The sequence below is a fragment of the Ovis aries genome, chromosome 11, assembly GCF_016772045.2.
Source record: "Ovis aries strain OAR_USU_Benz2616 breed Rambouillet chromosome 11, ARS-UI_Ramb_v3.0, whole genome shotgun sequence".
NCBI lineage: Eukaryota > Metazoa > Chordata > Mammalia > Artiodactyla > Bovidae > Ovis > Ovis aries.
The window spans coordinates 20350656-20366456 of record NC_056064.1 but is presented as its reverse complement, the minus strand read 5'-3'; the positions used below and the strand labels follow the sequence as shown (position 1 = coordinate 20366456).

Here is a 15801-nt window from a genome sequence, read left to right as displayed (position 1 = left end):
GAATAAGACTAGATATTTTGGAAGGGGAGCTGCAGCAGCTGGCTGGGGGAGAAGGGTGGCCCTGAGAGAAGCAGAGGCAGAGGGAGTGGAGGGCAGCCGTGGAACAAGGAGAGAGAGAGCCCCAGCATCCTTTCTCCCCAACTTTGCTGGCTGGGGAGCTGGCAGGATCTTACCCTGATCCCTGTCTGTACCTCATCTCTCTCTTAGTAATAACAGAATACCTTGCTTTACAATTCACCATGTGCTCTTACAGACATCCTGGTATCTGCCTGACGCATTCCCTCTCCTCCAAGTCTGCTCAATGAGTCTCACCCTGACCACCATCCAAAAGGGCAAGCCTTCCCCCAGCATTCGCTATCTTCCCCACTCTGCTCTGCTTTTCCCCCAACACATTTGTCACCATCTAATGTACAATATAATCTATTCATATGTATTATTTACATAGGCTTCCCAGGAGGCTCAGTGGTAAAAGAATCCGCCTGCCAATGCCGGAGATATAAGAGACGTGGGTTCGATCCGTGGGTGGGGAAGATCCCCTGGAGAAGGAAATGGCAACCCACTCCCATATCCTTGCCTAGAACATTCAATGGACAGAAGGGCCTGGAGGGCTACAGTCCATGGAGTCACAAAGTGTTGCACATGACTGAGCGTGAGCACAAGCACGAAAGCATTAGCTACATGTCTTCTCCTCACTGGGCTGTAAACACCACAAGAGTAGAGATTGCCATCGATTGTTTTATTCATAGGTACATCCACCATGCCTAGCATAGTGCCTGGCACAGAACAGAAGCCACAAATATTTGTGTGTGGAATGAATGACCTTATTTGATCCTCACACACTCCTTTAGAGTTGGTCAGTATTATTATCCCCTTTTTAAACATTTTTATTTATTACCTTATTTTTGGCTGTGCTGGGTCTTCGTTGCTGTGTGAATGAAGTTGTGGTGAGTGGGGGCTACTCTGTTGCGGTGCATGGAGTTCTCATGGCAGCGGTTTCTCTTGTTGCAGAGCACATGTTCTTGGCGCACAGGCTTCAGTAGTTGCAGCACGTGGGTTCTAGAGCATGGGCTTGGTAGCTGTGGCACACGGGCTTAGTTGCCTCCATGGCATGCGGAATCTTCCTGGACCAGGGATCAAACCCTTGTCCCTTGCATTGGCAGGTAGATTCTTATCCGCAGGACCACCAGGGAAGGGCCCCACTTTTTAAAATTGTGGTAAAATATACATAACATACAATATACTATCTTAACCATTTTTTTAAAGTATTTATTTGGCTGCATCAGGTCTTAGCTGAGGCATGCAGATCTTTTAGTTGCCACATGCAAACTCTTAGTTGTGGCAAGCAGTGTCTATTTCCCTGACCAAGGATCGAACCCAGGCCTCCTGCACTGGCAAGCTTGGAGTCTTAGCCACTGGACCACTAGGGAAGTCCCCCATCTTAACCATGTGAAGTGTACAGTTGAGTGGCATTTAAATACATTCACAGTCTTATACAAACATCACCATCATCCATCTCCAGAACTTTTTCATCTTCCCAAACTGAAGCTCTGTGCCCATTAAACAATAATTCCTTATTCCTCTCTCCAGCCCCTGGCAACCACCATTCCCCCTTCTGTTTCTGTTAATTTGACTACTCTAAGTAGCTCAGAAGTTTCCCAAGAGGTACTAGTGGTAAAGAACCCACCTGCCAAAGCAGGAGACAGGAGAGACTCGGGTTTGATCTCTGGATTAAGAAGATCCCCTAAAGGAGGGCATGGCAACCCACCCCAGTATTCTTGCATGGACATCCCATGGACAGTGGAGCCTGGTGGGCTACAGTCCATAGGGTCACAGAGTCAGACATGACTGAAGCGACTGAGCGCGCGCGCGCACGCATACATAGCTCGTACAAGTGGAATCATACACTGCTTGTCCTTTTATGTCTGGATGATTTTATTCAGCATTATATCTTCAAGGTTGATCCATGAGATGTAATATCATTCCCATTTTACAGATATGATTAACCTCCCCCCCCCCCTTTTAGAGGCTGTGGTTCAGGAAACCAAGTGAGAGCACCCAAAAAGCAGAGTTGGAAACGTGTTCCATTCCAACTGGCTAGCTTTTATAATTCCCAGGAGAAATCAGCATTAATCCATGTGCCTAGGCCCATACGGCAATTGAAGAGTAATTTCCTCTGTGTTGTTTTTCCTTTGAGAATATTTTTACTCTTATTCTCATTTCCCACTCCTCCCCCCTCAGGGATTCCTCTGAACATTTCCACCCCACCCAGTCCCAGTTTTGTTTTGTTTTGTTTTGTTTTTTCTCCCCAGAGCACGTTAACTCCTATTCTTTTGGGTCCTAGGGGCCCCTGTCTGGAGATCCTCCTGCTTTGGTTTCATCAGAATGCGCTCAGCCTTCCTTGAGTCTCTGTTTACACCTTTCACCCCTCCACCCACCCTGGGGCAGTTATGAGCCTGTTTCCTTCCAAAGCAATTAGTGCAAGGAGGCCAGCCGACTCGGTGTTAATGCTGTTTCATTAAGTGGGAGCAATCCTAATGATAATAAAATGGCACATTTAACATTCAAACATTGAACAGGGTTTCTGAGCGAGTGTGTCTCTCTCTTCCTTTCTGGTAGAACAGCTCCATCTTCATAAAGACCTGACAATACACCTTAATGAGAGACTGGGGAGTTGAGCGTCTTTATGAGAGGATGAGAACCAGACAAAGAATCTAGAGAAAGAGGGTGTGGTGCGTTGAGGGGATAAAGACCCTAAGGAGTCCTGGGGTAATGGATTCTGTGGTGCTAATTCAGACAATTAAATTCTGTAAGAAATAAGGTCACATGGAAAATAAAGCCTGCCACAGGCTTTCATGCAAGGCAGTCATTTACTTATCTGTTTGTTCAACACATTCTTTTTTTTCAACAAACATTTACTGTGTACCCACGACGAGCCACATTTTGTGGGGGTTCATGATAGAGGATGGCTCTAGTTTTATGAAAAGGAGCTCCAAGGGCATGAATGGTCTACAGACCATCTTGTTTACCCTCCCCTAGGCAACTTTCGTCAGATCTATCCGAAATTCAACAAATGCGCCAGTGAAGAGAATTTTAACAGTTGCTTTGGTCTCCTGAGCCAGTCCTTATGCCCCTTCCTCACTGAGACATCCACCTCCAAGGTCCTTGGCACTCCGTGATTATAGAATATCTGATTGAACTGAAGCAAAAAAGTGGTGTGTGATTGGGGAGCTGGCCAGAGAAAGAAGGTACGTTCAATCAGCTGGTGTTTATGGGGGACTGAAGAGAGGCAGGAGAAAAGGATAGCCTCCCACAGCCTCTTTCTTACTCTTAGATGTCTTTCCCAGCTTTATTTCCAACTCCTGGGCACAGAAGGAAAGCTGCTGGCCAGGGGTCAAAGGTGGGCTTTGCCCAGGCTAGGAAAGCGGCTGATTCGAAAAGGTGTCAAGTCATAGGATGGCGTTAATTTCATGCTTAATTCGTACAAGATCTTCCCCACAACAGGGGACAACTTGAACCCATGCCCTAGGGAAAGGAGAACAGGTGGTCAGGCATCCTCATAGACAAGAGCTGGGCTCCCTGGAAGTCCCCTACACAGTCCCCAGACAGGGCTAACATTCCCACTGGTTGCACCCCAAAGGCAGAAGGTGCCTCCCACCATGAGCACCCCTTATTCTCTGACAGCCCTGTTCAGCCCCCTTATACACTCACAATCTGGACTTTGGCCCTTCTCTTACCAGCTTAAAGCATGAAAAACACCATTCTGCCTTGCACTGAGGTCAACTTTAAGGCACCCCATCTTCCCTCGCTCAGGCTCACCAGAGAATCCAGCACCAATGACAATGTTGTCGTACTTTGGGTGTCTATCAAGAACGAAGTGCCCATCGGGGGTGTTCTAGAAAGAAACAATCACACCTGTGTCCTTTGAGGATAGAAGGAGGAAGAAGAGCTGCAGGCTCAGAAGGGAGGAGACTCGGCTGGATTTCTTTCCAGAAAGAATGGGAACAGGACACAGGCGTGCTTTCTGCATGCCAGTGCCCTGGGGTACGCAGGTCTTTCTCATTTGTCCATCTGTCTCTTCTCATACAGAGCTATGAACACAGTAGGTGCTCAGTTAATGTGTGTAAACTAACTTCAGCCAAGATGCCTCCGGCCCTGGTGACATCTGTCTCTTCTCTTTGTCCCCAAGGCCTGCTCAACTAGAACATCTTGCCAAAAACTCTTTTAGAGTTCTTCTGGGAAACATAGTGAAGGACTGCCAGACATAAGCCTAGTTTCCTAATGAAAAGGAATATGAATAACCTCTAATGGGCCCTCTCGGGTGGAGGCGAGCTGACCCTCAGAAATAAGCTCATTTGTTTCAAGTCACATTCTATGTCAGAGGTCAGGCCGAGTCTGGCCCAAGCCGCGCAAGGCCGCTGTGCCCCATTGCCCTGCTCCCAGGGCCGTGGGAGGGCCCGGCCCGGCTGCCCCCACACTTACCGTGTACATGCAGTGCTCCATCACAGCAGGCTCAGGCTGCAGGTCAGGTAAGTGATCTCTGACAAAACCGCTCAGGATGTGGACATCTTGGATGTCTGAGAAAGCTGCCGGGCAGTCCCGCTCCTCGGGATCTGCATTGTTGCCGTGGTGATAGCAGACCTGGCTCCCAATCAGAGCAGTTTGAGCTGGAAGGGCCGGCTTCCTGCACACCACCCCCAGCCCGGCAGGAGATGGTGGGGGGCAGGTTGCACACAGGAGGCACCACAGCCATCACCCCAGCCTTCCCCAGTCCTGTCAGATGCTTTTTGTTGCCACATAAGGTTGCCTAGCCGTCTGTTCCCCAGCTAACCCTCTGTTTACAAAGGAAGGGCTCCCTTTGCTGGGCCCCAGGACAGCTGGGAGTCTCGTGCGGCACATACTGAATAGTGAAGTTGGTTCCTGCTGCTGCTCGCTGGGGTCTGAGGGAGCTCATTGAGAGGGAAGTTAGGGTAGCCGCCCCCAATCTGCATGGGACCCTGGTAGCCTTCTCTGGACCTCTCCCCTCACCTTCATCAGCCCTGGATACTCTCTGGAGGGCAGCCCGTAGATGTGGTGAGGAGCCAGGCTTAAGCCCAGGCCCATGAAGCATGGAAAGGCCTGGGACACACTGTAGCTTCCAGCAACCTTCTCTTGCCAGTAACACACGTTGATCCGCAGGGTCTTGGAGCAGGAAGAGAAAGTGGGAAATGAAAAGGAGAACATTCTGGGGTCCTCCAGATGCCCTGCTCAACTCACCCATCTTTGTTTCACTCAGTTCTCGTGTCATTTACATGTGATATTGTGTTGTGTGTGTGCGTGCTAAGTTGTTTCAGTCATGTCCGACTCTTTGCAACCCCATGGACCATAGCCCCCAAGGATTCTCTGTCCATGGGATTCTCCAGGCAAGAATACTGGAGTGGGTTGCCATTTCCTTTGCTAGGGAATCTTCCCGACCCAGGGATTGAACCCGCATCTCCTGAGTCTCTGGCATTGGTAGGCTTATTCTTTACCACTGTGCCACCTGGGAAGTCTCAAGGCCTTTATATATATCATTTAATTTAATTCTCCAACAGCCCTAGTCCCCATTTTACAGGCTATAAAATTGAGGTTCAGTGAGGTGAATGAACTTGCCCAAAGTCATCCACTAACACGTGGCAGGTGGAAGATTCAAGCTCAAGTCCCTCTAGGTCCAACTTTTCTTAAACATGACCTCCCAAGCTTCTAGCTCCCCCTACCTGGAGAGGTAGCTCAGCTCCCAAGGGACGGAGGAGCCGGTTGGTCCAAGGACCTGCCGTGATGATCAAGCTCTTGGCTTGGTAGCTCCTGGAGGTAGTTTTCACCGCGACTGGTAGCCCTGGTTTTATCTCCACTACCTTCTCTCCATCATGCACTATGCCACCTAGCTTTCGAATTGCATCCTGAAAGGGCAGGAACAGGGAAGGAAGAATCATTTTTGTATGTGGTTCACCCTGGTGGACAAAGAATCCTTCACTAAGGGCAGAAAAGAGCGGGCAGGCTCTAGACCTCCTCACCCGTATTGTCCAGGCCTAATAGGATATCTAAAATCGCCCTGCCCCCACAGTGAAGACTAGAACCCGCAGGGCCAATGCGCTCCTCTGGCCAGGGGTCAGGGGATGGCTGATGGGGACCCAGGATGCCCAGAGCAGGAGCTGTGTGGCCCCTAACGATCCACCATGTCACCTGGAGGGCTCTGAGCGCCTTGTTGGCATAGAGAACTCCTCCGGACACCTCCAAGAGCCCCACTTCTCCCCTGGCCAACCGAATATTGGGGAAACGTTGCTTCAGTTCCTCAGATGAAAGACACTGGTGCTCCACTCCCTGCCTCGACAAAGTAGCCTGGATTGTCTCTAATTCTGGATTCTCCTTCATTCCCAGCAGCAGTAGTCCAGTCTGCCTGTTAAAAAGAAAAAAAGACCCCTACGTGAGAGTTTGCATCTGGGCCCTTCCTTCTCTGTCATTCTTCAGCAAGGGTCTGGGGCCAGGCATCAGGGAAGTCCTGGCCTCACATTCAGAAAACAGGCAGAGACATCTCTGTTCTGTTGTGAGAGTCCCAGTATTGCGCTGGTATCCAGCCCATCCCTCAGTCTGATTTTGGCTGTCACTATTGGTTTGCTTGTCCCTCCATCTTCCCTCCTCAGGATCCACCCTGCCCTTGAGGACAGAGATCCTAAGTCCTCTTTTATCGCCACACCTATAAAGTGGTAAAGGTTGAATGAATCTGGTAAGATTTCTTCCCCTCCCTCCAGTTCCCTGACCCTATTCACTGTTTTGATCTCTGTCCTTCAGAGATCAAGGGGACAACAGAGGATGAGATGGTTTGATGGCATCACTGACTCAATGGACTTGAGTTTGAGCAAGCTCTGGGAGATGGTGAAGGACAGGGAAGCCTGGTGTGCTGCAGTCCATGGGGTCTCAAAGAGTTGGATACAACTGAGCGACTGAACAACAACTTTATTTCTTTTCCCTTCCCCAACCCTTTGCTGTTTATTTTCGTGGTCCCTTTTCCTTGGCGTACCATGTTTTATCCCTTCCTGTGTGTCAATCTCTTGGTTCCTCCTCAGGCTGCTTGTTTTGTGGAAAGGATCCTAAGTTGGGAGATCTGGCTCTAGGTCCAGTCCTGTCATCCTCTCTGTATCCTTGCTCTGATTGCTCGCTGAGCCAACCCCCAGATTCCTCTTCTGTAATGCATGACTGTTGGACTATTAGAGATTTCACATCAGAGAGGGTGTAGAAATGGCCTGGATATTTTTTGTTTTTGTTTTTTTGCTTGTCACAATACCTGGGGGTTGCCATTCACATTTGGTGGGCAGGGGCCAGGGATATTAAACCTGGAATGTTCAGGAAAATCCCACCCAAATGCCAATAGTGCCCTCATGCAGAAACCCCAGTAGATAGCCCCTTAGGGCTCCAGGAATTAATTCAGTGATTCGGTGATTGTGTTTCTCCCTGTACATCCCTGTATGCTTCTTACTCTGAGTGAAAGCCGTTTCTGTTTAATGCTTTCCACCTCTCTGTCACCAGAGATCAGAGCTGCCTTTTTGTGGAAACTGATAAAAACGATAGAAGGGTCACTTTGGCCCATGGGACCACTCCTGTAGTCCCTCTTGGTTCCGGCAGCCACAGTGACAAGCATCAGCCTGACACATCCCCCAGGTACTGTATATAAAGCTCGTAATAGCCTATAATGGAGTCTCATGGATATTACATGCTTCCAAATCCCACATTATCTGGTTGGGGGGATTAAAGAGAAGATTGGGAGGGGGTAGGGACACAGCGGGCCCTGGGGCCGGTGTCAGTACACAGAGCCTCGCAGCGTGCCCAATCCATTTGCCATGGCCCCCGCCTACTCAGCATCCACCACTGATGAGAAAGCGCTGAGCGCCTCTGCCTCTTCAAAGCTTGGCAGAGGGAAGATGCTGTAGAAATCCCCACCTGTCAGCAGACAGTCCTTTTCCTGTGGCCCCAGAAGGACTTCAGATTGGGTTTCAGGTAATGAAAACTCGCCTAGTAAACTCCTCGGTCAACAGGAAAAGGAAGTCACCCAAGCATACGTTCTTGAGCCCTTTGTACCCCATGAAGCTGTGGCTGGCTACAGTTCTGCTTAAGTCCTGGCTTCATTCTCACCTGAGCAGTCATAATATCAGATCCCTGACCCGGAAATTCCCAAGCAGCATATTTTAACCTCTGCCTGCAACGTACCAGCCTTGGTCTCTCGTATATTCTGAGATTTACTTTCCCTTCATTTTACCCTCTTTTTCTTCTTCTCTTCTTGCCTTTCTTCTTTCCTTCCTTCCTTCCTTGAAATAAGAACTCCTCTTACAGGAATGTACTGCATGGAGGAAATGAACTCATGCCAAGGCAACGGGCAAATCTGTCAAATTATGAAATGCTGAGTGATGTTCTAATTCCCAAGCCGTCCTGTGGTGGCTGAAGCGGGAGCACCCCATCCCTAGGAGTAATCAGCGAGCTGATTCTGCCGGTGAATGTAATTGTGCCGATTGTAATCATTTTGCTCCAGCTCTCTGCCCCTGTGGCATTTATTTCTTAGCCCAGATATTGATCTAACAGTGGGGAATTTTCCGTCTGAATTTGCGGTGCCGGACCCTCCCCTAGTCCGAAGATGCGGTTTGGGAAATTCTCATTTTCCGTGGATCACAGCTGAGCTATTTGGCCCGAGGGAAACCATGCACTGCTGGAGAAATGCCTTGGATTGGAGAGAGATTTTTTGACCATTATGAGCAAATCGGAAATAAATGTAAAACACTGCCTGGAAATGCAAAGGCCTGTCATTATGGGAGATAGGTGAGAGTCTCCTGTGGGAAATGTTTAGAGAATTGGAAATCAGTCAATCAAAACCGGGATTGGAGAACGGGCTTTTTCTCCCCCAGCATGAAGATAGATGACTTCCACGGGCAGATTGAAAATCATTTAAGTGCTTATTTTCTTAATGGCTTTTCCTAGATCCCAATAAACAGTCTGCTCATTCTGCATCAATTTCTCACCCCCATGCTCTGGGCCTCCCTTTCCTCTTTTTCTGCTCAGATCCCAGCTACCAAGTTTTGGGAGGAAGAGGGTGAGAAGGAACAAAGATCTCACAGGCCAAAAAAAAAAAAGAAAGACCAGGAAATGAGTAGTCAGGGAGTAGTCAGGGCTGGTCTAGAAAGACGGCACCTTGAAGTGAGGCTGGGTGCCAGGGAACCCTGAAAACAGTTCACCTCCGAAGTCGCAGGACACCATCAACTGAGTGCCGAGAATTTGGTGCTGAACTGTGCCTTCCTCCCAACCCTAGCTGGATCCAGTGCTAGGAAGAGATTCCTCCCAGCATCCTGTTGACTTCTGTGTGTGTATGTGTGTGTGAGTGTGTGAGTTGCTCAGTCATGTCCAACTCTTTGTGACTCCATGGACTGTGACCTGCCAGGATCTGCCCATGGAATTCTCCAGGCAAGAATACTGGAGTGGGTAGTCATCCCCTTCTCCAGGGGATCTTCCTGACCCAGGGATCAAACCTGGGTCTCCCGCATTGCAGGCAGATTCTCTACTGCTTGAGCCACCAGTAAAGCCCTTGACTTCTCTGTGGTCCTATTAAAGCCTTAGAAGTGATGGACGGAATTGGTGATGAGGGATTTTTACCAGTTACTACAATAGGACAGGAGGCAGGATGGAGCTGGGAGGAATTGGGAGGGGCAGACAGCTCTCCGTGCATCTGCCATCTCCCATTCCAAGCTCCAGCTTCCCCCTCTCTGGGTGAAAAGTACCAGGAAGCCAGCTCTGAGAGTCGCCTTGGGGAAGGGACTCCAGTAGGACTTGGTAATGGCTGCTGTCTTTGTTGGTTTTCGAGGAGCTCCTGGTGTTTCATCTTCAGCTCAGTGGGCCGAGGTGGAATTGGTTAACAAAGACTGCTCCAGGGAGGGGATGTGGCTGACAAGCCAGACACTTTGCAGACACGGGAAGCAGCAGCTGCGGAGGGGGCCACCAGGTTCTGCCAGCAGCTGTACTGCCTACGGCTGTGATCTTGTCTGATATTGTCAGCTAAGCAGGGGCAGCCCGGGTCAGGAGCTAGATAGTAGGACTCAAAGGGAGAAGGCGGGGGCAGGAAAGAGATGGGCCACAGAGCTGGGATTTGCTCTGGGTATCATCATCCTGACTGTACACATCACAAAAGACTCAGACCTTGTGATCTGACACGTGTCATTGTCTGTTCCCGGAGTATATGCAAATATCCGGAGCCCACCCATATTCAGTATGCCACTGTCACTGGAAGTGGCAGAACAGAATGAAAAGAATTGGACGACCACCTCAACTATCAACTCCTGAAGGCTTTTTTTTTTTTCAATCATCATCAAATATCATTAAGTAAATATGTTTGTATCTATCAGTTCAATTATGATATTGTGCTAGTTCTTCCAGAAGAACTTAAGAGAATAAAAACCACACAGCTGATGAATCATTTAGAAAATCAGAATTAGGAACAAAAGATCAAGGAATTGGAATGGGGAGTATCTGTTCCGTGGCTCCGAGTAAAAGAACTAAATAAACTAGCCTGCCTGGGTAAATTAGGTTGGCCGTAAGGAAGAAATTGTTAATAATTACAACACAACACAATAATAAAACCTAGCACTATAAAGAACTTTCAAGATTTTTCAAAGAACATTCACTTCACTCCTCATTTTCTGTAAGTGGGGCTTTGAAGCATAGGAAGAGTCTTTTTGCAGGGAAAGCGGGTAGATAGTCTTTTAAGAGGGGTGAGAGTATGTCCTGGCTTCCCTGGTGGCTCAAAGGTTAAAGCATCTACCTGAAATGTGGGAGACCTGGGTTCGATCCCTGCGTGGGGAAGATCCCCTGGAGAAGGAAATGGCAACCTACTCCAATACTCTTTGCCTGGGAAATCCCATGGACAGAGAAGCCTGATGGGCTACAGTCCATGGGGTCATAAAGAGTCAGACATGACCGAGGAACTGAGCACATGTGCGCACACAGAGCAATCTTTTGATCTGGGATAATTTAGGCATGAACTTGTATGGAGACAAGAGATGGACAAGGTAAGCAGTCTGTGGTATTTCCTAAATCAATCAATCTATCAATTTAGTCGCTCAGTCATGTCTGACTCTTTGTGACCCTATGGACTGCAGTACAACAGGCTTCCTTTCAACTCCTGAGCTTCCTCAAGCTCTTATCCTTTGAGTTGGTGATGCCATCCAACCATCTCATCCTCTGTCATCCCCTAAATCAGGAGCCAGCAAGATATGACCCAGGGGCTGTATCAGGTCTGCCACCTGTTTATGCCTGTCCCACAGCCAAGATGGTTTTCAAGTTTTTAAATGGTTGACGAAAAGCAAAAGAATATTTCATGAGCTGAAAATTATGTGAAGTTTCCATGTCCGTAAAGTTTTATTGGAACCCAGCCATGGTCATTTGTTTTCGTATTATGGTGGCTCAGATGGTAGAGAATCAGCCTGACGTGCAGGAGACCCGGGTTCAATCCCGGATCAGGAAGATCCCCTGGAGAAGGGAATGGCAACCCACTCCGGTATTCTTGCCTGGAGAATTCCATGGACAGAGGAGCCTGGCAGACTATGTGGGGTCACAAAGAGTCGGACAGCTCTTAGCGACTTTCACTTTCACTTTATTTGTGGCTGCTTTCACAATGGCAGAGTTGAGTAACTGGCAGAACTGAATTGCTGCAACAGAGACCATATGGCCTGCAATGCCTGCAAACTTACTATATGGCCATTCACAGAAAGTTTGCCAAACTCTGCTCTAGACTAAAAGTTGAGTAATTCTGTGAATTGCACTACTGGTTAAGATCTTGAGTGGTCAGTAGCAACCCTCTCATAAGTTTGTAGGGAGAATTAAATGAGTTAACATGGATCAGGTACTTTTAGAACAGCCTTAGTTTCCTTTTTGTTTTTTTCTGGCTGAACAGCATACAAGATCTTCTCTGACGAGGGATCAAACCTGTGTCCCCTGCATTGGGAGCGCACAGAGTCTTAGCCATTGGACCCCCAGCTTCTTATCATAAGCACTAAAACATGCAGTGATGATGATGATGGTGATTTGTCAGGTCGCATTCTAAACCCTTTACATACTTATCCTCACAACAGACCTAGGAAATAGATATTATTACCCCTATTTTGCAGATGAGAAAATTGAGTCTCACAGGGGTTAGACAGCTTGCTCCAAACCACACAGCTAAATATGTCAGAGTGAACTGATATCTAGAGCCAGGCCTGCCTTATTCCAAAGCCCTTCCAAATTCCTGCCTTCCTGCCAAAGAGGGTTGTGAGATCGAGTCTCCTATCCAACGGTCCCTTTCCCTCTCTCCAGCAGCCCTTCCCCTCAATGTCCATGCTTCCTGCATCCCATCTGCCTCCTCCTGCATTTCTTCCCCCGTTACTCGATGGAGATAGGACGCAGCTGACCCAGAATAACTGGAAGGAACTGCCATGTTTGTATTCAAAGGTGCTAGGCATAGTGCCAAGTATTTCATAAGAGTCTCATTTAATTCTCACAAAGCCCTAGAAGAGAAAATGAGGTGCAGAGAGGTACAGAAACTTTTCCAAGGTCACACAGCTGGTAAGAGGTAGAGCGCAAAGTCAAATGCAAGCCTGTCTGACTCCAGAGTTGTCTCCTCTCTGAAAGATTCCACTTTCCAAACATCTCTCAGTTGCCTCCTTGTCTTCTGGGATGAAGTGTGCCCTCCAAGGCCTCGGCAGATCTTTCAGCACAAGATACTCAGCAATATTCACAGATGGCTGACGGAGAGGGGGGTCCCTTTGCCAGGCCACCCCTCAGCAAGACATGCTCCTTTATTTGGGTGCTGGGTGCATTAGCTGCCTCTGGAATCAATCTGTAATTAGCTGCCCTAGCTGTATTTGCATAATGGATTTCACTTTGTTCTTAAGTTAATGGTGTTTTTGCAACAGAACAGTAACCTCTTGGTTCCTGGCCATTAAAATAACTGCCACCCTGTAGGGTAGAGCAGTGGTTCTGTAGGAAGTTCAGTTAAGAGCCATAGAGAAGGTGGGAGGATGATACAATGGGTGGTAAAACTTCTCTTTGCCTCCTGGGTTGTCTGCCTTCTTCCTCATGAGTATTCGAAAGGTCGTGGTTGGGGGACGGATCTTAAGGGTCAGAAAAGACATGGGAGCATCAGGCTCCCATGGAAATAGCTGCAGGCTCCCTCCATGGCAAGCAGTGTGGCCTGAGGAGCATTGCCATTTGTTCCCACGGGAGGAGGTATGCAGAGAAAAATGAAATGGATTTATATGGGTTGTTCTAAGGGTGAGGACCCAGCATGAGAAGTTGTGATACTAGTAGGAATATAAAGAATCAAGCAGAGGGACTTCCCTGGTGGTCCAACGGTTGAGAATCCACCTTGCAATCCCGGAGACACGAGTTCGATCCCTGGTTGAGGAACTAAGATCCCACATGCCAGGGAGCAACTAAATCCATGCACCAAAACTACTGAGCCTGCGTGCCTCAACTAGAGAGTCCACGTGCTGCAACGAGCAATGCAAGATCCCGTATGATGCAACTAAGACCCAACACAGCCGAATAAATAATTATTTTTTTAATTAAAAATAATCAAGCAGAGTTCTTGTCCTCTATTTCAATCCCTGCCCTGATAGAGCTTCTGTCAGCTTCACGGAAATGTAGATACACACTCTAGCTCTGGGCACCTGCCGAGTGTCTTTTCAGCAGCTTTCCCCAAACAACCTCTGCAAGCCTTGGGCACATGGTCTGAACCCAGCCCTGGAACTCAGAGCCTGGCCGGAGCCAGCTGGACCCGTGGCGTGGTGACAGCAAGCAGAATGCTTCCATGGATCCAACACCTCCGAGACCCTGTGTGTCCCTTGTTGCACATCAAGTGTTCCTGGCACCACCCCCTCTTATGGTAAAAGCACCCCCAGGTGCCAAGCCCCAGGATTCAAGGAATTCTCTCCCACCAACCCAACCTGTATAATTGGGTTCCCGCCTCATGCTCCAGCTGGGCCCACATGGAGTAGCACTCAGCCATCATCTGGGTGTAGAAATCTTCTGGGTACGCCCTTCGGATGATCCGGCTCTGCCCATGGGAGCTTCCTCGGGAGTGCGGGAGAAAGAACTGGAGATGGAGAACAAGAGACAGGTGCAGCTGACACCCCTCCCCTTTAGGAGCCGGCTAATCATGTGCTGTCAATGAGGAGTGCTTATCCTTCAAATATTTCTCCCTTTATGGCCAAGTACTGACTTGGCTTCAGAAGAGAAGTTCTTCAGTAGCTCTAACTCATGCCTTCTTTTTGCTAACATCATTCGCATCCCAAAGTCCCTCTGTGAGTTAATCTTCAGTCATCCTGTTGCAACCTCCATTTAGACTCTTGGAGAAGCAGAATTAGAAAGATGGTTCGAGATCTTTCTAGTCTAGGTTCCTCATTTTATGGACAAGGAAACTGATGCTGACTCTTTCTCTGTAGTTCAGATTGCTCAGGACAAGTGATCTATCTTGGGATTTAACAAGAGACAGAGTGTTTCCTTCGAGGTTGGACCAGGACTCCCTCAGGCTTTGAGAAAACTGATCGAGAAATGAAGGTTTCCAACCAATCCAGCTCATTACCAAGAAGAGTAAACCAAAAACATCCTGGATAGATGCAGGTAGAACGGGAGGGTAGAAACCTTGGGAAGGTGGGCTGGGTGGATCTGCCCTGGGAAGGACCCTGTGGCTATACAGGGCCTACCTACATGGGCAGTGGCCAGTAGACTGCACTTCATGGGGTCACTTTTCTATAAGGAAAAAAAAAACAAACCTAAGCCTCATTTCCTGTGTATCAAACAAGGAGACTGCTATTATCCAGAGGTGACAGAAGAAAACAGGAGCCGCTGCTCGGTTGCAGGGTAAGGGGCCAGAAATATGCCAGGACAAACCCTACCTCCTAGGCGGACTAATCAGCCTTTGCCTCCAGGCAGAATTACCTCTGCTTAAGGTTACCCAAAGCAGAACTGATTACTTTTCTGGGTCAGAGCAGCCATTTTGGCACAGAGGATCCTGGGTAGGTAGAAGGTAGAGAATGGGGCCTGGGACACTTGCTGGTCAAGGACAGGATCTGGGAGGCAGCAAAAGGAAGAAATGTGCCTAGAAACCCAAAGCAGGTCTTAGGGAGGGTGGAACTGTCTTTGCATCGTCATGAAACACACCAGACAGCTAAGCTTCACACTGCACAGAATTTGTGATGACCAGGCCCTTTGATTTGTGATGATCAGGTCCTCCACCCCACCGCCTGCTGGCTCCAGAAAAGCCTCTGGGGGTTGGGGGGCGGGGAGGAGAAAGGGACTGTCCCTGAGGTCAGGAGTGCAGAGGGGACACGGTACCTGCTCCAGCAGGAGGATTTTCTTGCTGTGTTTGGCCAGGTGGTATGCCGTGAAGCAGCCCTGGATGCCTGCCCCGATCACAATGGCGTCATAGAGCTCCCTCTGAGCAGCCATCCTGCCCGCTGAATTAGCCCTACAGCCTCAGAGACCACAGAGACCTCAGCGATCAGAGAGGGCCAGTGGAGGCAGGCTCCAGCCCCAAGGAGGAGGAGTAAAGCAAAGTCCAACCTGGTCAGCATTCCCACAGTCCCCTGGGCCCTGGCCTTCGCCCCGCTCCTCCCAACCCCCAAAGCCTGGCACCGTGCTCAGCCCCCGCCTCCCCTCCAAAGCAGAGCTGGGGAGTCTGATTTGTGAGGTTTAGCCCGGCTCAGCTGCCAGCCTCACCCCTTGCATCCCTCTAGCTTTCTATTCTCGGCTCAATTATTGTCATGCAAATGG

The 15801-nt window shown here is 48.9% G+C and overlaps 1 protein-coding gene across 2 annotated transcripts; it reads right to left on the bottom strand.

The window, feature by feature from the left end:
* Positions 1-1914: 1914 nt before the first annotated feature.
* On the bottom strand, positions 1915-15527 carry PIPOX (pipecolic acid and sarcosine oxidase). 2 transcript variants are annotated; one of them, XM_012185411.5, is made up of 8 exons: positions 15364-15527; positions 13974-14122; positions 6199-6412; positions 5733-5915; positions 5026-5178; positions 4480-4638; positions 3735-3892; positions 1915-3522 (listed from the first exon to the last, which is right to left on the bottom strand). In XM_012185411.5, exons 1-8 carry the CDS (start codon positions 15475-15477, stop codon positions 3447-3449), a joined length of 1206 nt encoding a protein of 401 aa, XP_012040801.1. In that variant the 5' UTR covers positions 15478-15527; the 3' UTR covers positions 1915-3446. The 2 variants fall into 2 exon arrangements, with proteins under 2 accessions (XP_012040801.1, XP_004012562.1); XM_004012513.6 differs by having other exon boundaries at positions 3817-3892.
* Between the last annotated feature and the right edge of the window lie 274 nt (positions 15528-15801).